Genomic DNA, 20,001 nt, shown 5'->3' with positions numbered 1-20,001 from the left:
CCACTTTTTTTTTTTTTTTTTTTTGGTACTGGGGATTGAACCTGGGGGAACTTAACCACAAAGCCTCATCCCCACCCCCTTTTTTATATTTTATTTTAAGATAAGGTCTTGCTAAGTTGCTGAGGCTGGTCTTGAGCTTTGCAATCCCCCTGCTTCAGCCTCATGAGTCAGGTGTTACAGGCCTGGCCACCACCCCTGACTATAGACTACTTTTTTTCATTTAATTATTGTGAGCATTCTTTTCAGGTTAATAAATATAGATCTTATCCCTTTTGACACATCATGATAAATCTAATTTTTTATTGACTATTTAAGCTGCTTATGATTTGACAGCATTATAAATCAATAGTGCAGTGAATATCCTTATATATTTTCCTACCTGCATTTTCCAAGTTGATTTTAAAAAATATTTCGTTGCTGATGATAGACCTTTATTTTATTTATTTATATGTGGTGCTGAGAATCAAACCCAGTGCCTCACACATGCCAGACAAGCGCTCTACCACTGAGCCACAACCCCAACCCCCAAATTGATTTTTTAGATTAAAAAGCATAAATCTTTGTGAGGATTCTCAGTAGTTTTGATACCTGTTGGCAAGTGGCTCCCAGACCAGTCATACTTCTGCCCGGGGTTGGTGCCCACCCACCACCCTCATTGAGAACTGTCATCACTGCCCTTGTTCCCAGCACTTCAGTGACTGTAGTCAGGGTGCCTCTCTCTACTCCTGAGGGGACCTGAGATCCTGAACAGAGATGGACCCTCTTCAGAGGGGATGGGTGCCACTCCTTTGACCTTCCTCTGCTTCCAGTGACAGACGTCTTTTTAAATTTTCATTTTTTTCTGAATTTTCTAAAATCTCTACAGCGAACATGTCTTACTTTAATAATTATTTAAGAAGTCTTAAAAATAAAACAGAGCGCTGACCCTGCAGTGTCTCAGGCTCTCACAGGCAGCGAGTGTCCCAGGCATTTGTTCTGAGTGACACTGCCATGCCTGACTCTGATTGCTGATCGTCCACTGTGGAGGAGACATGTACCTGTTAGCTGACTGCAAGCCTGAGTGGCTGCGTTGCTAGCTGGCATCTGGCTCTGTGATCACCAGTACCCACAGGTCACCTGAGAGCCCTGAGAAGGCAGTGACAACCTCTGTGCCCTTAAGTAGAGGGAACTCTTTGGTTCTCTTGCTCCCTCCCTCACATTTTACTAGATGGAATAGTGTGGCATGCGAAAGTGGGATGCAGGGGGAGCAAAGCTGACACCCACTGACTCCTGGAGACTGAGGGTGGTGGCCAGCACTGTGCTTAAACGTCCAGTGACAAGCTCTCTCCAAAAAAGACCTGATCTGTAGTGTTTCCCACTTTTTGTGGCATAAATAACTCTACCGGGGCCCATTCAAGCCTTGAGTGTGGTACCTGTGACCACAGAGCTGGGAGGAGAGTCACACACTCAGTTCTTGGAGCCTTGGGAGTGTACAGCACACACCAGTGGTGTTCCTCTGTGCCCACTGGGGCTGGAACCCTTACACAGCAGACCTTCCTGAGCAGCCACAGTGACCCAGCAGCCTGTACTGGCAGGAAATGAGACCACTAGCCAGTGCCGGCCGGGAGAGCATTCCCTGCCAGGACAGCACATCCCAGCAGGGCCTCCCTGGGAAGCTCAGAGGACTCAGCTTAGGAGGGGCCCTGGCCCTGGGCCTCCTCATCTCCAGATGGACGCTCCCGGCTGCCTGCTCTGCCCTGGGGCCTCTGGCTCTGTACTGTTGCTACTTGGTGGATGTGTCTGTGGCTCTGGAGTCTGGTGTCCTAGGTGCCATCTCATCTCGGTGCATTTATTTTTCATGTTTTTGGATTGAACCCAGCACCTTGCCAGTGCTATACCCCTGAGCTACTCCTTCACCTCCAGCCCCCGGTACATTTCTTCTTTAGCACAAAAGGGGGAAAGATAAAATTTCTAGCGTGGTATTGGACTTCCTTCTCAGGAGTTAGCACATAAAACAGATGTGTGCAAACTGGAGGCACCATCGCTCAGGCTCTGCCACTGCTTCGCCTGCGACAGGGTGGGTCTGGGGAGGACGCTCCTTTGGAACCTTGGGTAAATGGTTTTTGTTTGTGTAGTTAACCAAGAGGCAGCTTTGGCCTGCTGTGTCGTGCCAGCTGATGCTCAGGCATCTGTGAGAAGGTCAACCCCCATGGTTCTTCATGTTCAGCTTGCGTCTCAGAAATGCCCGTCTGCAGCATGTGGGGCATGGTGGGCGGCATGGAGCTGTGCTTGGCCAACCGAGAGAGGGTGAACATGGAAAACCATTGTTTCAACCTACATGTGTTTATTTTCAGTAAACTGCAGTATTTTTTCTTATTTTCACTTCTCTTTCTCTCCTTTCTTTTCCCGTAACTGTGCTGCTTTTGTTTGGTCCTCCTTTCATCCCCTCTCTGATATCATTTTTTCTTTTTGTTGTGGCTCCATTCCATTGTTTCCTTTTGTTTTATATTTTGGTTCTCCTCTTTTGTTCCATACTTTTGGGTAAAATCCATCGCACGTGTCTCTTTTTTCTTTCGTCCTTTCCTTTTTTCTTTTCCTTTCTCCCAAACTTTTTCCTTTTCACAGCATTGGAACACGGGAGGTAGTCACCCAGAAGAACTTGAGCGGCCTGGTGCCCATCCGAGACTTAAGGCTAGACCCCAGCCTCCTCTGTTCCATTCCTTTATTAGCTCTGAGCCCCAATTTACTGATTGTGTGGCTCTTTCTGAGCATAGCATACCTGGTGACCAAATTGCGTTGCAAATGAATATCATTATGAAAAATTAATAAGTCACAAGAAAAACAAAAGTGCCCGAATATGTCCAGCCACCGAGTACCTAAATGGACAGAAGGAAGGTGTCAGAGCGTGGTCTGCCAAGAAATATCTCATGCCTTACAGTTTGACGTTTTGTCTTCTCAACTGTAAATACCTGCCAAATTATTTCATCAAGAGGACTTGTTCATTTAATCACATAGCGTCTTCAGTGCTTGTAACATGTTCTCAATGGTACCCTAACGTTCCTGCGTTAATCTAGCTGGTTTGCAATTACTTGTACCAGATCTCTTACCCTCTGATGTAAAACTATTTATTACCTGTACATCTCAATGTGCCCTATTTCCAAGAGAAAGGAGTTCTGTCTGGAAATATTTGTATATTTGATACTATTCTTTAAGTGTACTGCAAAACTTTCCTTTCCTTTTGAAGAAAAATGAAAAGACATATATAGATGCTTTATAACTGGCTCATCTAGTTAACCTATTTAATAGGACATGTACTTTCTGCTTTCATTTCAAAGCGTAGTCCCTGGATTATAGTAGCAAACAGTTTGCAGAATCCTAACATCTCCTTGCTTGTGTTTATTATTTTTTATTGGGGTAACAGGCTGTGACCACAGAACACCTTGTACCAAGTCAGGCACATGAAGATTACGTACGGCACGAGACTCAGGTTCATCTTGACTCTTTAAATTCATTAAAACTGGCTCCAAGAATTCATGCACAGAATAACAAAAGGCCATTAAAGTCATATACATTTATTTTTCTTGAGATATCATTTTTCATTTTTAAAATGATATCTTTAATTCCAAATTGAAATTCAGAAAGCTTTTCTCTCTTACTAATCAAATATGGTTAATAATGAACAAAAACTAATCAAAGGAAAACTACCAAAAAATGGAAAGTCTAACTTTTGGTCAATTGTGGCAGATGGAGCTGAGAAGAGAGGTCACTGTGGTTTCTGGTTGATTTTAACATTCAGTGTCCCTAAAACAGTATGTTCAACGTGTGGCAGGAGATTGACATCACATTTGTAAAGGTGACCACATAAATCTGGGGAAATTCCACACGCCCTGTGTAAGAAACAGTGGCTTCTCTCTTGTTCAGTTCATATCATATTGTGCTTCTGGTTTTGCTCCTCCAGCATTGGAACACTGGAGGTAGTCACTTCCCCATATGCTGTGTTTTATGAGTGGATTTCTTTTTACCACTCTGGAAAAACTGGGTTGAATTAGAGAATCTGGCTTTCCCAGAACCTTAATGCCTTGGTGCACAAAAAAAAAAAAAAGTTCACTACAGAAGCTGGCCTCTCTCTCCTCTCTCCAAGACTTCCAGCCCTTACTCTGGGGCTTCTCTGAATTAGCATCAGCCTGGAGTTGCACACTAGGAAACACAGAAGTAGTACAAAGGCCAGAATCCAACTGATATAGTGTAAGACCATCTTTATCACAGCCACATCCCAAGGATGCCCTTCTTTCTAGATCCCCCAGCACTGGCAGGATTCCAAGGACATGTGTCACCTCTGTCACACCATGGGAGAGTTCATTTGTCTCCTCTGGAATAAGTATGGTTCCTTGCATCCTCCAGTGAAGGTTCACTGCCTGCCAGCTGAGGGGTGGTGTTGTGCTGTAGCACACTGACACTAGTCACTAGGCAGTGTCCTGCCGGTCTGTGTTTCTCTGGAAGGTGTTTGATGCTTGCCCTCTTTTGCCTCAAGGTATGTACTTCAGCTCTCTAAGGCCATTTTATTTGCTTCATTTGAAAGTGAGAAAATGGACCCCCACAGCCTCCTGTTCCCATCTGGGCGATGCATCCTGATGCCCGTGGTGGCAGCCCATGCACACGCCTACCTCCAGGGTGGAGCTAGTGGCCGGGCGGAGAGGAGGGAGGCCCTCTGACTACACACAGCGCCCTCCCTCCCGCAGAGCCCAGGTGCTCTATGGCACCTTGCAGGGGCTCCTCTCGGAACCCCACTTCATAGCAAAGGGGAGCTGTGGCGGCCAGAGGAACCCTCTGAGGGGGCCTCCAGGACAGCAAGGCCTGATCCTTGCCAGCCATGGTGCCAGCAACACCTTACTGTCCAGCACAGGCGTGGCTGTTGGGTTAAAAGAGAGAGAGAATGGAAGGAGGGGAGGATGGGGTGTTCCGTCTCCTCCAGTCGCTTCTAGGAGCCTCCAGTCATGGAAGACTGATCCTAGGAAGCACCATGATACCAGCCTAGGCAGGAGGGGAAGCTAGCTTGTTTTCTTTCGGGACACTCTCCTTTTATGCTGAATTTTAAATGTCACTAAGGCTTTTTGTTCATGAAATCAGGCCAAATACATTTCAAAATCTTCTCTGCTTTAGTGAGAATCAGGCCGGATGGAGCAGGGATGGGGTTTGGTTCAGGACAGAGGAGGCACTGCCATGGGTGATGCTTCAGAAGCAATCCAGTGCCGAGGCATTGAGGCATCCTAGGCGCCAGCCACCCAGACCTCGGCATTAAGTCATCCCTCTGGAATCAGAGAACCACACTCAGAAGCAGTTCCCACTGGATGGTGCCAGTTCTTTCAACTAGTGTGACTGTCACTGTTTATTCTGGGGGCTCGTTCAAGCCAAGATCTTAAAAGATGGGCATACTGTCCTTCCACAAGGCAACTCCCCATGTCTGATGTGGAATCGCTGAGGCTCTGAGGTCTCCAGATGAGTTCTGAGGTACTGATCCCTACTGGAAAGGGAGGCCAGTGGTTCCCTTAAAATTAATTGTCATGTAGGGTTTCCATCCAAATCCTTGAAAATTAATAACTTGCTGGTAGGATTTTAAAAATCACGTAGCTTCAGAATAATTAAAATCCATCCCAGATCATCTCAGCATATGCAGTCCCCAGCTTTAGTGCCAGCTCATGGAACTAGGTGACCACTGACAGTATGTTACTGTCAACCAGATCAGCCACAGCAGCCAGATTTTATAAATGCAAATACTTGGGAGAAAAACTTTGATTTATAACTAAATTGAAATGACAGTATAATCTTGATTATAATTTCATGTATAATCTGTTCAGCCAGCTAAACCAGGGGTTAGCTCCTTTCACATGTAAATACAGGAGAACATAAAAGTTCCCAAATTATTCTTCCTGCTCCTCAAGGGAGTTTGGCATTTACTAGTGACAGGCAGTTTTTGAGATGTTTGTATGTTTCTATGTAAATGGAGAAGCCATATCTGAAATAGTCCATTAATGTAAGAGCTTCCAAAGGTTAACAGATATTAACTGTGTAGGAGCCTACAGCTTCTGCTTTAAATAGAATTATATTTTTCTGTGATTTCTGAATATTATACAAACATGATCATTATTTACTCTGGGGACCCTGCTCATGTGGCCCAAGTGTTCAGCTTAGATGACACACATCCAGCTGAGGGCTTGAGGCTTTGGGACAAGGAAGCACACCTGAGTCACTATGTTAGTTAAAAGAATCAGGTGGATACTTTTTAAAAAAATACTCAAGCTTATCTTTTGAATAAAAATTACTGTCTTACCAAAAACTCTTTTACATGTTCTTGATAATGAGACTGTCCTTTTCACTTACAAGGCTTGAGCAATTGCCACTGATATTTTTTTAAATGCATGACATAATGGTCTTCATACAATTTGAAGTATTTTTTTTAAATCACTGTTTCTTTGTAACTGCAAATTTTACATCTCATAAGGGGGATTTTATACTAAACTTGATAACTAGTTGATTTCATTGCCAATGTTAGAACAAGGTAACAGTACCAAGTCACACTGTGCTGTGGGAAGCCGTTTACATTCAGAATTGCTTCTGCCTATTAATTTTATGTCTGCACCAGGACCTTTCCCAGAGAATTCCCCTGAGTTCTCCCACTGAGAATGTGAGTCTGCCTTGCCCATGCATCCTCCCAGCACCATCTGTTTTGCCAGCGGGTTGCCATGACAACCTGCCATCAAGAGCAGCCTGAAGATGATTCTGGTACTGAGTTCTCTAGGGAAGAGCACTGTGGCTCCCCCTGGCACCTGAGGTGCCCACAGTGAGGGCAGTCTACCCAGAGAAGGCGGCTGGTATTACCAGGTGACCTCAGTGGGGTCACTCCGCCACAGCCCCAGCCCCAATAGCCGTGCAGTGCATGGCCCGTGGGGTCCCTTTACCCTAGAACAGCTGGCCCCTAGGTGGAGGTGGGTGTCAGGACAGCCTTCTTAGCCAGATGGCTTTGCTACATACTGGATTGATTCTGCAGGGAAAATCAGCATGTTGCATTTGATATGATTACGACTGTTGTTAACATGCAGAAGTGCAGCTCGTTAAAGACTTTGGTAAGAGGAGGAGGAGTTCTTGTCCCATTTAATTTGCTATGTGATACAGCCTTTGAACCAGATAACTAGGCTTGAGATACAGGATGAGATATTAACTTAAAAATAATTGCTTCCATTTGGGTACAGCACTGCATTAGAAATGCAAAACTCCCAGCCCCTTTCAGCATGTATCCATCTCTGTGCTTCTTAGTTGCCTCGTTCAGAAACCCGCCATCTTCTGTGTGTATTTGTCGTAGACGAGTCCGGCACCCATTTAAATTAACTTTTTTTTAATGCTATGAAAATGATTCATTTCATCTTAGTTTAAGTCTTTTCTTTTTTCCTTTTTTACTGCTGTCATTTCTTGTGCTTGTTTTTTTCCTCAGTGAGGGTTGTCGGAGAGAAAATACAATGAAGAATGTTGGAAGTCGCAAATATGCATTTAATTCCCTGCAGCTGAAGGCTTTCCCCAGGCATTACAGGCCTCCCGAAGGGACTTACGGCAAAGTTGAGACGTGAGCACGGTGTCCTCTCAGTAGCTGTTACAGGATAAATGTGGGTACCCTCTAGTGTTACACACGAATTCTTCAAGAAGACCTGAAGGATTGGTTTTCATTTTTGTGTTTTTAAAATATTTCACTAAAGAGTCTACGGAGCATGTTTTTTCCGTTGGAGTCCATAGGAGGTAATGTGTGGCTCAGTAGTGGGGATAGTGAGCAGCACCCAGTTAATTAGCCTCCAGCTGTCACCACCTGGCAGGCGTCCACAGCTACCTGTAAGCCTCCAGCTAGGTTTGTCTGGAATGCCAGAAGACTTTTTCAGATGCCCATGTAGGCACTGCTCACCTAACTTATTTTTCTACTGAGTAACTTAGAAGTGAGCACTGAATTATAATCTACTTTTAAAAAATCTGAATGTAAAACAATCAGACCCCAGGCAGAAAAATAAATGTTAACTCATATTTTCGGGAAAAGACGCTAGTTGTTCTCATGCAGTGAGGACGGCGGCTCCAGTGAGTCACCTGTGCCACCCACCTGGAAAACCCAGAGGCGAAAGACCAGTCAGCCCACCTGAGGTGAAACTCCATGAGGGCACCCCTGCCAGGGAGCCCACACCTCGGGCCACTCTTCTCTCCATCCCACACAAGCTCCAGAACAGGTGTCGCTTGAGACATGAAGCTAGCAGTGAGGTCCCTGTCACTGTCCCTGTTGTAGTCTCTGCTCCTAGGGCCCACAGCACACATCTCCCTTTATTACCCAACTGAGGACCTTAAACGTGGTGTGTCTGATGTCTGAGGAACAACACTCCAGTGGGGAATTGGGGACTGTAGAGTAGTGGATACCTGAATATTCTCAGATTTTGCGGGATATCCTGTAGGTCTTCTGCGAGACAATACAATCATGTCTGAATATCTGACAAAGTGTCTTACTTTTAGGTTTGCAATAATTGTTACTTTCCTCTTCTCATTCTGTTATGTAAGATGACTATTGAGAAACAGTTGAAAGTATCTCCTCAAATGAGATTTTGAAAGGGATTTATGGGCCAGGAAACTTAGGAATTTCATAGAAATTATGTCTTGTCATCTTATAAAAGGTGACGATGAGTCTTTCTGCACTTAGCAGAGTTGTTTTTCTTTAGGAGTTTATGTGTTTTATCGATTCTGTTGTTTCTTACGATTATGTTTACATGTTATTTAAGAGGCTGTAAAAGAAATATATATGGCACATATTAATGATTCTAATGATTTGTAAACACCTTGGAAATATCTTAAGTCTAGAAGTCTAGATATATTCTTGTCTCCTTGAGAAATGTCCAGTAGAGTCACTGGGCCTGGGGCATTGAGGCACAGGCAGGACCAGTCCTTGGCAGGGACACAGAGGAGTGGGCATAAGGTAGGGTGGAACTGGGTGACCCTCTGGGCCTTTCCTACTCAGAAGTCAGGTGCTAACAGAGCTCACTGTCTCCTGGTGCCAGCGGGGAGGGAGAAGTGAGCTGGTGTGTGGAGGACACTAATGAGGGGTGCTTGTGGCTGACTGCCCCTCCCTCGATGCTAGTTCATGGTGGAGGGAGAGTGGCAGAGAAACTCTTGTCCACCAACCCCCCCCACACACAGGTGGCTATTCAGCTAGCATCAGATTCTCCTCTTTAAGTGTCACTCCCTATTCAAAGGCACCCTCTCCACCATTTCATTTAATTTGTAAGTTTTTAGTTCCATTCTTTCTCATTTCAACCTTTTGAAAAACTTTGTTTTTCTTTTAATTAAATGTTACCCATATTGTTTTCTGCCCTTCTTTTTGTCCAAAGAGCATTAACTATCTGCATTTATAAAGGGACTATGGCAAATGTTGACTCATCTGTCAGCAGTTTTGCATGTGGCACCTTTATGTGAATTTTCTTCCCAAGTTCTGCTTTATGTTATGGGTCGTCATAACTCTTAAGGAGATTCAGGCATCAGGATCCTCTCTGGAGGCACTGTGCCTGGCTCCCAGGGGCATCGCTGCACAGCCAGGGTGCCAGCAGCTGGAGGAGGAGGAGCCCAGTGTGGCTGTGTGGGGCAGGCGCCATTACAGGTCACCACGCAGCAGCATTCCACCCACTGCACCTCCCCGAGCCACTTGAAAGAGAAATGTCCAGATGTGGGACAGTTGGAAATGTCACAGGGTTTCTGTCAGAGCTCCTGCAGCACAGTTGCCTTTAGTTTCCTTTGAAGATGTAAAAACATTGTATAATACAGTTTTGTCCCCACACAGTTGTATTTGCCAAGCTTAGTGCATTAAAATACTTTTATTTATTTGTTTTGGGCAGTATTAATATATAAACATACAGTTACTGTTTTATATATTCTTAGCTCATTCGAAGCCATGTATGCTGTAAATGTGCTAGTCCTTAGAATGACAATAAATCACTGACAAGAACACAGAACTTGGTCTTGCCTGACTCATTCTCCTGTGTTGAAAAGACTCGTTGTACAGGACCCTTGTTGCCGGCCACTGCATTGAGTACCACACAAGACTCATTCTTTAGTCTCATTTTCACTTAATTTGAAGCAGAGAGGCAGCAGGGTGTGGGGTTAAGAGCCTGGAAGTCAGCAGCAGACAGCCCGAGGTTCTGCTCCTCACTGACTGGTGACTTGAGCAGGTTTCTTGACATCTTGTGTGTGTTACGGTCACCCTCCCGCTGGCAGACATGGCTCATTGCCGTGTGACTTGCTGGAATGCAGGTGGCTCGTGGTTGCTCCCTCACCAGGATGGCTGCATGCAGCTCCACAGCTGCTTCTAGGAACACAGCTCAGGGGTCTCTCAGGTAAGCTCCCAGTAACAGAAGCATCTGCGCAAGGAGAATTTAAACTCCCAGAAAGAGAAGCCGCTGCCTTTCCCCTTTATTCTCATTCAAGCTGGAAACGACATCGTTCAATGCCTGTGTCTTGGATTAGTGGGAACATCAGACACTTTTTATACTTTCATGATGTTCATGTTTTTGCAACTCCGCTTGTCAACTCGTCTGTCGCCTGTAACAGATTTTTCACACCTGATGGTCAGCCGTCTTGGCTTTGCTATGGGGGAAGTATGCAGAAGCTGTTATGTAGTAGTGTGCCTGTCCTGCTTGATGCTTATTCTAAACACGTCTCCGACTCACCACTACAGGTGACACAGGTGGGCAGCCACATCTTTGCCTCTGAAGTGGAGTGTGGCCTGTGTGCACTGTGGGCCTGGACTTGTGTCTTGCTGGCACTTGCATGACCCAGTCTATGCATGCTCGGATATTACTCATGCTTTCTGCCTTGGCTTTCTTGCCTCAAGATGGTGTTTTCAATATTCACCTGTTCTTATTTCCAGTATTTTTTTATTCCATTGAATTTTTAGATTAATCCACCTGGAATTATTTTGGCACAAGGCACATGCTGTATTTGAATTTGCTAAGGTCAGAGTGACTCCTTCCTCTTGGCCAGCCTGGCCATGTCTGGATGTACTGCTGGGCTCCCGGGGTGGCCCTTCCGGCCAGCACCGTCTCCAGCCATGCCCTCACAGAAGGCTCCATCTGGAGTAACATGAACTCCTGTTTTTGTGTCACATTTTCTTTCTTGTTTCCGAAAATGTCTCTCTTTTAAGCTGCTATGGGGTTGGTCTTGCAAGAAGCTCCCGCAGGGCCCAGCTTTGCTGTGCATAGATGCAGTGCACTTCCTATCGAAATCGCATCAGCATTTTTTTTTTTTCAGAAATGGAAAAATCCATAGGGGACCTCCAAAGGCCCCCAAATGGGCAGTCTTGAAAAGGGACAAAGCTGAAGGTTTCATATGATTTCAAAACTTACTGCGAAACTGCAAGAATCACAACAGTGTGAAACTGGCTAGCTTAAAAACATATATAGCTTGGTGCACTGGCGCACACCTATAATCCCAGCGAATCAGGAGGCTGAGGCAGGAGGATCACAAGTTCAAGGCCAGCTTCAGCAACTTGGCAAGACCCTGTCTCAAAGTAAAAATAATAATAATAAGGGTAGTGATGTGGCAGTGGTAGAGCACCTTTGGGTTCAGACTCTGGTACTGCAAAAATACAGATATAGACTAATGTAATAGAATAATGAGCTCAGAAATTATCCCTGGCATATATGGGCAAATGTTTTTCCACAAGGGTGCCACACCATTCAATGGGGGAAAGGACAGTCTTTCCAATAAATGATGTTGAGAGATTAGATATCCACGTGCAAAAAAAAAAAAAAGACCCTTACATCATATAAAAAGTTACATCATATAAAAGTTAGACCCTTACATCATATACAAAATCTAGTAAAGACCTAAGTTTAAGAGGTAAAACCATTCAAACTTCTAGAAAACATAAGGGGAGAGCTTCATTGGATTGGGAAATGATTTCTTCACCATGACACCAAAAAAGGAAATGACTCATTTTACAAATGGAAAAGGGACCTAAGGCCATTTCTCCGAAGACAGGAAAAGGGTCAACAAGCACATGAAACGATGTCGTCATCATTGCTGATTAGAAAAATGCAAACCAAAACACGGTGAGATGCCACTTCATGTCCCCTAGGATGGCACCATTCAGAGAACAGAAATGTCAGTGTTAACAAGATAAAGCTGCAGTCCCTATGCGCCGCGGACAGGAATGGAGACCGGCATGGCTGCTATGGAAAAACGCATGGCAGTTCCTCAGAACATCAAAGACAATCACTGATGCCCCAGCACCTCCACTGCTGGGTGTGTGCCCACACTGGAGCAGGGCCCCTGGGACATCTGTGGACACATGTCCACAGCAGCTCAAAGGTGGGACCGAGCAGGTGTCCACTGATGGACGAGCACATGAGCACGTGATATCGACATGAGCTGGAATATTATTTGGAATATTGTTTGGCTTTAAAACGGGAGAAAATTCTGACACTACAACGTGGCTGAACCTAGAGAACATTTTGCTGAATGATGAAAGCCAGTCCAAAAAAAAAAAAAGACATATGATTCCACATTGGTGCATCGCAATTTATTTATTTATTTTTTATTTTGGTGTATCTAAGAAACCACTATTATTTTGGTGTTTCTTAGATACACCAAAATAATAAATAAATTGCGATGCACCAATGTTAAAATCATGCTTTGAAGAGTGTCAATTAGAAAGTGAAAAGGCAAGCCACAGACTGGGAAAAGACATTGGCTAATTAGTTATCTTTGAAGGACTCGTATTTATACGTATAAAGAGCTCTTACAAATCAGCAATAAAAAGACAAGGCAACTGAAAACTGGACTAAGGACCTGAATAGACATTTCTCTGAAGACTAACATACAGATGGCCAATAAACACAGGAAAACATGCCCAAATCATTAGCCATTTGGGAAATGCAAATCAAAATCCCAGTTGGATACTACTTCATACTCAGTAGAATGGCTGTAATCAAAATAAATAGCAACAACTGTTGGAGATGATGTGGAGATTGTTGAATATGTAAAAGGGTAGTGCAGCCACTGGGGAGAATGCTAAAGTTGGAGTTCTCATACAATATTGTAATTCCACTCTGAGTTATATACTCAAAGAGAAATGAAACATGTCCACACAAAACTTGTTCAGAGATGCTCACGGCATTAGTCACAGTGACACAAAATGGAAACAACCTAGTTCATCAGCTGATGAATGGATAAATAAAATGTGGCACCACCTGCACCACTGGATGTGATGAGATAGATGCTGCACACAGATGAACCTTGGAAATATTATGGTAAGTGGAATAAAAAGTCACGGAAGGCCACATATTATATAATTCCATTTATATAACAGGTTCTGGATAGAGCAGCTTGTGGAGACCAGCAGTGTATCAGTAGTTGCTGAGGGAAGGGGAGTAAGGGAGATACTAACTGGTATGTATGTGTTTCTCTGGAGTGGTGGAAAGTTTTGGAAGAGATAGTGATAATGGCTGCACACACTATGCATACACTAAAAACTACCAAGTGGAAATGGTGTAAAGGTGAATTTTGTGGTATATGAACTTCTTCATTAAAGCTGTTATTCAACAAAGGTTTTATAAAATACTCCTTAAAGAGTTTATCAGAATTACATTTAATAGAAGTTGTAGCACTGTGGGGGGTGGGTAGCTCATTGCAAGGCCTTGAGGCCCAGCCCAGCACTGCAATAACCAAGAAAGTCGTAGCACTTAAACAGGTATAAGGAGTCGCTGAAGAAATCTACCACCTTCCCTTCCCCAGTGAAAAGCAGCATACACAGCAGACTTCAGTGGCATTTTGGGGGATTCTCACAACTTTAGGTGAACCTAAAGTTTTATTTAAAGGTTTTGGCTCTCTTATGTATTAAGTGATCCTGATAAAATTACCATAATCTGAAACTTGCACTTCATGTTTTCTGTATCTGCTGTCTACAGTACACACCGGTTGTTTCCGTGTACTCAAAATCCCCCTTTCCTTCAGGGAAGAGGCCTGCCATTCCACCACTGGGATTCTGCTGGGAGTGGTCAGTCACAGTGCAGGTGACCCAGGGAAGACCAGAGTTCTTTAGTAGGATTTGATTTGTGGTCCTTGGAAAGGGAAATTCACTCTCTCCTTTTTGAATAACAGATCTTAAGGATGTGAGCTTATAGCTGATACTGGTCCTGTATGTGGAGAGGGCCACCCTAAAAATGAAACCAGGAAAGGGAAAATCAGTCAGAGATAGAAGAGTCCTTGCAACACCGTGTGGGCTTGGGATCCAGCTAGGCCCTATGGCAGATTTCAAAGTTCTGAGGTTTTACTTTAGCCTCAGTGAATCAATCAAATAAAGCATTTCTTCTCCAAGGAACCAATTTATTCTAGAACTAAATAGGATAGATTAAATAAACTTTCTCAATAAACATCTTGTGGACAGCCTCCAGTGTCACATTAGTCCCTTCCAGATGTATAAATGGTGTAATATGATTAAAGAGTCAGGTTTGAAAATAACAGTTTTTCCATTTCCTGTACTTTAGGCAAAATCTCAAAACACATTATATTCCAGGCCTATAAGTGTTCAATTAAACTTATCTTCTAAAAATAACTTAGATTCAGAGAAGCATTTGCTTTATACATATTCAAAACCAAAATTCATCCAATTTCTCCAGCGTTCCATGGAGGGAAAACTGGTTCAACCAAACAGATGTAGCAAAAATTATTTCCTATTGTGGCTTTTCTGTGGAAAAATCCTTTGGTGTTTTCATCTTGCTTTCAACGTAATGGTATCAATATCCTTTTCTTCCTCTGAATCTTGATCTGGCATCCAACTGAAAATAAATGAACATTTTAATCAAATTTGATATGGTGTAATTAATTAAACACAACTTTGGTAAAGGGTGTCAGTCACCACATTAGAGAAATGAACCAGTTTCCAATAAAATCAAAAAAGGCAATTGTCAAGAGCTACCAAGAAAAAAAAAAATTATAAAGATGGCACTAAAAAGCAAGTTTCACTTCAAGGTGATTTTCTTCTTGAGTAGAATCCAAATTCTATTTATCTCTTTCTTTAAACTAAACATACATTCAGCAAACCTGCCTTCATTAAGTTTTATTTCAGTTAATATTCAAATGTATATGAAATCTTTTTTTAAATATTTATTTTTCAGTTGTAGTTAGACACAATACCTGTTTTATTTATTTATTTTATGTGGTGCTGAGGATCGAGCCCAGGGCTTCACATGTGCTAGGCAAGCACTCTACCACTGAGCCACAGTCCCAGCCCCTATATGAAATCTTTAAATCAATACCAACTGAGAAAAGGGGACAGAACCCTAAGAAACATTTAAGACACAGTCATCTTGGGATCACAGATCCGTAATGCGCATAACCTCCTAGGCTGACAGCATGTTATTTGATTTAAGCTTCACAGAGATCCACTTCTTAACCGTGGTGGTTACAGAAAATGTTCTGAAATCATACAACGAAGCTGCATGGAAGTCAACACCATTCCCCAGAAATTCCATAGGAAGGAATTATTTGGGAGATAGGCCTTATCCATGAGTCCAACATAGCCACCCTGGAACAGCCAGCCATTCATTCTTCTCAGCACAACATAAAGTAGCTAAGAACAATATTTTCAAAGAAATAAAAATCTTTAAACCTGGGAATCATGATCAGGATGACTGGGCTGCTCATACTGAGGAAACAGCAGATTCAAATTCTTGTCTCACCCTCAGTGGGACTTAAACTCAGTCTTGAAACTAAGCAAAACTATCCATTATTTAAAGTTTATGTTCAAATGATTAGGTTTTGTCAAGCTTGCATAATGGCATTGCAGTCATGAAGAGTGACATGATTCCACTCACTGTGGAAGACTCAAGGAGGCACAGTCTTGGAGAGAGGGTGTAGGATCTACTAGTCTGCTAGAGACTTCCTTAGACAGTCTTTCCCAGTGTCAACTGAAGCTCTGCCTTGAACTGACAGCAATCAGAAGCACTTTCACTGTTTAATCTATGATTAAAAATTTCTGCAGGGGGATTATGATTTCTGAATCTTTTGGAGATCCAAGCCTGAGCTTTCAGCAGGGAATTTTGGGGAGTTTACTGTTGAGTCATTTCATATGATTCCAGAGTACAACGCGTCGTTATCTCCTACTCTAACTATTCCTTATGATTCCTCAATGCTTGAAACATGCTTAAGTTCTTCACAAGTCAAAGGCTTGCATTTTATATGGATAACAAAACCATGTGAGGCAAGGCAAGAAAATCCTCTGCCTAAAGGCAGAAAACTGACACTTGACAAAGGAAAACAGAGTGTGGCCAAATTTAGTCTAACTTCACCCTCTCCCTGGATCAGATCTGCTGGCCGATGTCCTCAAGTTCTTTCATCTCTCATTTCCTTTGTGGACAAAGGGAAGGAACTTGCAGTGTGCTTCAATAACAAAAGCAGGCTCAGTCCCCGCTGCTGCCTTCTCTGGAGGCATGCTTCAGTTTCCAACTTCATGCGTCTCTCTCCAAGAAAAGGCTCTCAGTTCCCAATCCAAATCTCTCTGGATCTTTCAGATCAAAGAATGCTGGCCCAGAACCAAGAGGTCAGCAATGTGTGCTGGGCCAATATCCACGACCACCACTTCAGAATGCAGACAGACACTGACATTTTTCTCTCTGTCACCTAAGGCAGAAGGGCACACACCCTAGACCCTAACTGTCTATCTGCCAACGACCTGGGTTCACAGGGAATACCACTGACTTTTACCCACCTGTACTTGCCAAGATTCACACTTGGAGAAACTCATGAAGGTCAGTGATTTATCAGCATCATGACAGGATGACAGAAAGGCTGGGGGCTTTCACGAACCCTTGGGAGATAGGCCTAACGTTCAACTCACAGGAAGAAACGTGTACATCCTTTTTTTCCAAATGATACCACACTGCAACCTGTTGATGACTCTTAAGTCACTCACACATTTCACTCCAGGTAGCTGATTTGTAACATAAGCTTTTAAAAATCTTTAGCCACTTACCATTGATCTTTTACACTCAAAAAATGAATACTTCAAAGCTTTGCAGTATCCTTCCTTCAAACACTGCCGAGGAGATTTTCCTTCCTGTGACAAATAAAACAGTATAAATGCCTAGGAATTTCACAAAGCAACTGTCCTTCTGAAAATAGTTATATTCAAAAATATTAAGAGGAAAACAGTTACATAGTAAATAGTTAATTCATTTTGACTATTGGTGCTTAGAGAGGAAGGGACAGAATGACAAAAAATTGTCTAATTTGGAGGGGTTCCTGAGTTTTTGAAAACACTGGTTTTCCTTGAGGCTCTTTAATATTGTATATTTCCTTACATTCTTCCCTCACAAGTCTTCTCAGAAACTGGGATCTTCATCTCTTTATGGGTGAAAATTATGAATTAGGCACCCTAAAATCAGAACACCATTAACTAAACACTTTCCATGGATGTTGATGAGGTAGGCTAGATGGCTCCCTCCAGGAAGATAACCCAGATTTCGCCTGCTCTGCAGAGGGATTTACCCTCCAGATCTTGCCTCTCCAACCACTCCCCCAATGCCTGTTTGCCAGTGACAGTCACATTCCCCTGGTTTCCATTATGGAAAAAGCTACAGGGTACCATGTCTATGTACCTATTCCCAGAAACCGTGGCCACGTTTACTCCTTGTCTCCCTAAATCCTGGATTTCAACTATCATCTACATCAGTGAGTGGCAAAGTCTCCTGGCACCACTGTGTTCCTCCCCAAACTCTGAAGCAGTGCAGATGGGTGGTGCTGACCAAGTGGGGGTAGACAAAAGACTAAGCTGATGCCTCCTCAAACCATGTCCAAGACGTTACCATTTTCACAAGCCTTCAACTTACATTGCTGGCTGCCTGGTGAAAAGATCCATCTAGATACACTAGAGATGAAACGTTCATTCATCCCCTCCACTCCCAATGACAGACTAGTTGTCCCTCAATATCCATTCTTCCTTTTTATCAAGCATGTGGCTGGGGTAGGTTTTCCAGTCACCTGTGCAGCTGGATGTGGTCATGGGACAAGTCCTAGCCATGGAATGTGTGGGAAACGTGTAAAACTTCTGGGTTGGTCTTTAAAGAGGCTTGCCCCTTTTACTCCCTAAGATTACAAGTCCTGATGATGTAGGATCGAGGCAATTTGGGACTATGAGAGTAACATCCTGTCTCCCATCACAGGACTCACAGCCATAAGATCAAGAATGTATGGGCCCAGGAAGACAGAAAAGCCACCCAGGCCTTACAGGCACATGAGCAAACGCCAGAATTCTCTACCTTATTTAAGCGACTATGGTGGGTCTCTGTAATGTTTGACCCTATGTCCTAATGCTCTCAAGATCAGCCAGTGCTCCCAAACATGCTGAGCCCAAGAGCCAACCTTGTGGTTGCCTCAACCATTTTGATCTCCCAGGAGTCATAAAACCCTAAGTCTACCCCAGAAATGACTTTTGAATCGCTTTCTCCTTGCCAGATTCCTGGAACTTACAGCCTTACCATCATTATCCTGAATTTCTCTGGCCCCTTTATTTCCTTGACTCTCTTCCTTGACAGCTCCTATAACTAAATATTCACTTGTGTCAGAATTCCTGCTGACATCCGTAAGATGCTGCAGGTGGTTAAAGATTAGCAAGAAGAGACTATACCACCCATCGGCCATATGATCAATTAACTTCTTTACTCCAGAAACTAAGGAACCAAAAATCTTTATGAAGTGGCCATACAGACTTGATACAGACCTCAGCAGTTTCCCTTGGTTTTGAGTCCCTGGTGAGGAATAGTGTGTAGTGGGTGTCAGGGACACCACCCAAGTAGATTGTTATGAACCTGCAAAGTTCAATGTTTTGCCCCACTACTGCCTTTTAAACTCTAGCTTTAGTTGCCATTTGGTATGATTTAAGATCCTCACTGGCTGCAAATAGCAGTGAACAGAATATAAGTTGTGACTCAAACACTGATAAAGGGTAGATGTCCATTTGGGGGCAGCTTTCTGAAATGACATCCCCTAAAGCAAAGATAATTGCACACAACTGATTGCCCTCTCATAGGTCCTGTCATTGGAAGAAGCACCTGTGGGCTTTACTTGGGCTCTAAACCAGAACCCAGGTTCTAGGTCAACTTTGAAGCTCACTGTATGTCTCACTGATCTCAGATGTGGTACTGAGAAGACTGGTGACTTGTGAGGGAAGAATGTAAGGAAATATACAAAATGTTGAAAATATTGAGCTGCTTCATTTACAAGTTCACACCTGGGCACACAGAGCACTTCAACTCAGAAACAAATTCAAACCAACACATGACAAATATAACACGGGGTCAGGCACGACTGAGCACAGGCAGGAGAAACTACTGGCCAGAACAGCGTGACTATGGAAGTCTCTTAACAATTTCGAGCAAGCAAAAAACCCGTCTCCTCTATGTCTCCAGAACTGTGCGGGATACCAGCCTTCAAAAAAAATTTCCTGAACCGAAACCGCTTATTATTTACAAAAGCCCAAGCGGCGGGCATCGTATCTCCCTCCCCACGCGGGCGGGGAGTTGAGGTCCTGAGAGTTCAGGGGATCTGCCCACGGGGAGCAGCTGGTGTTGTGCCCTACAACCTGGACAGGACCGCCACCGCGGGCCGACTGGGAGGCCTTCGCCGAGCCCAGCCACAGGTTGCAGGCGCCGTCACCACCCAGAGCGCCCGGCCGCGCTACCTGGAGCACACAGTCCGACTGCAGCAGACAGGCGCCCAGGTCCTCCTTCACGCCCGTGCACGCGCCGCCCTCCGGCTTGTCCTCGTAATAGCGGGGCATGAGGGCGCCTCCCGCCCGCGGCGGCGCGACCCTCTCGGTGCTCAATCCCAATCACCTGGCTAGGTGCGAGCGACACCCCAAGCGGAAGGCACCGGAAGATACTACAACAACTTCCGGAAGGTCTTCCCCGGTCGGGCGGAAGACATTACGAGTCCCGAGGGGCAGCGCATGCGTAG

General features: G+C 44.0%; 2 protein-coding genes across 6 annotated transcripts in view; one reads left to right on the top strand and one right to left on the bottom strand.

Moving 5' to 3' along the window:
* Nucleotides 1-10,001, top strand: part of Inpp4a (inositol polyphosphate-4-phosphatase type I A) — a 134,340-nt gene extending 124,339 nt beyond the window's left edge. For all 5 annotated transcript variants that reach the window (XM_071601859.1, XM_071601856.1, XM_071601857.1 and 2 more), the window contains one exon: nt 7,466-10,001. In XM_071601859.1, coding sequence (XP_071457960.1) covers nt 7,466-7,598 — 133 coding nt within the window. In that variant the 3' untranslated portion in view covers nt 7,599-10,001. The remainder of the gene's footprint in view (nt 1-7,465) is intronic.
* Nucleotides 10,002-13,617: 3,616 nt separating this feature from the next.
* Nucleotides 13,618-19,936, bottom strand: Coa5 (cytochrome c oxidase assembly factor 5). Its single transcript, XM_027950665.2, has 3 exons — nt 19,727-19,936; nt 17,021-17,104; nt 13,618-14,825 (listed from the first exon to the last, which is right to left on the bottom strand). The coding sequence occupies exons 1-3, from the start codon at nt 19,823-19,825 to the stop codon at nt 14,784-14,786; spliced, it is 225 nt and encodes a 74-aa protein (XP_027806466.1). The 5' UTR covers nt 19,826-19,936; the 3' UTR covers nt 13,618-14,783.
* Between the last annotated feature and the right edge of the window lie 65 nt (nt 19,937-20,001).

Source organism: Marmota flaviventris, chromosome 14 (assembly GCF_047511675.1).
Source record: "Marmota flaviventris isolate mMarFla1 chromosome 14, mMarFla1.hap1, whole genome shotgun sequence".
In the NCBI taxonomy this organism is placed as follows: Eukaryota; Metazoa; Chordata; class Mammalia; order Rodentia; family Sciuridae; genus Marmota; species Marmota flaviventris.
The sequence above is the reverse complement of the archived record's forward strand: the minus strand, read 5'-3'. Positions and strand labels throughout refer to the sequence as shown.

Coding starts and splice junctions, on each gene's coding strand:
- Coa5 (XM_027950665.2), bottom strand. CDS start 19,825: ATGCCCCGCTATTACGAGGACAAGCCGGAGGGCGGCGCGTGCACGGGC. Junction 17,105..19,726: donor AGTCGGACTGTGTGCTCCAG/GTAGCGCGGCCG, acceptor TATTTGTCACAG/GAAGGAAAATCTCCTCGGCA. Junction 14,826..17,020: donor TTGAGTGTAAAAGATCAATG/GTAAGTGGCTAA, acceptor ATTTATTTTCAG/TTGGATGCCAGATCAAGATT.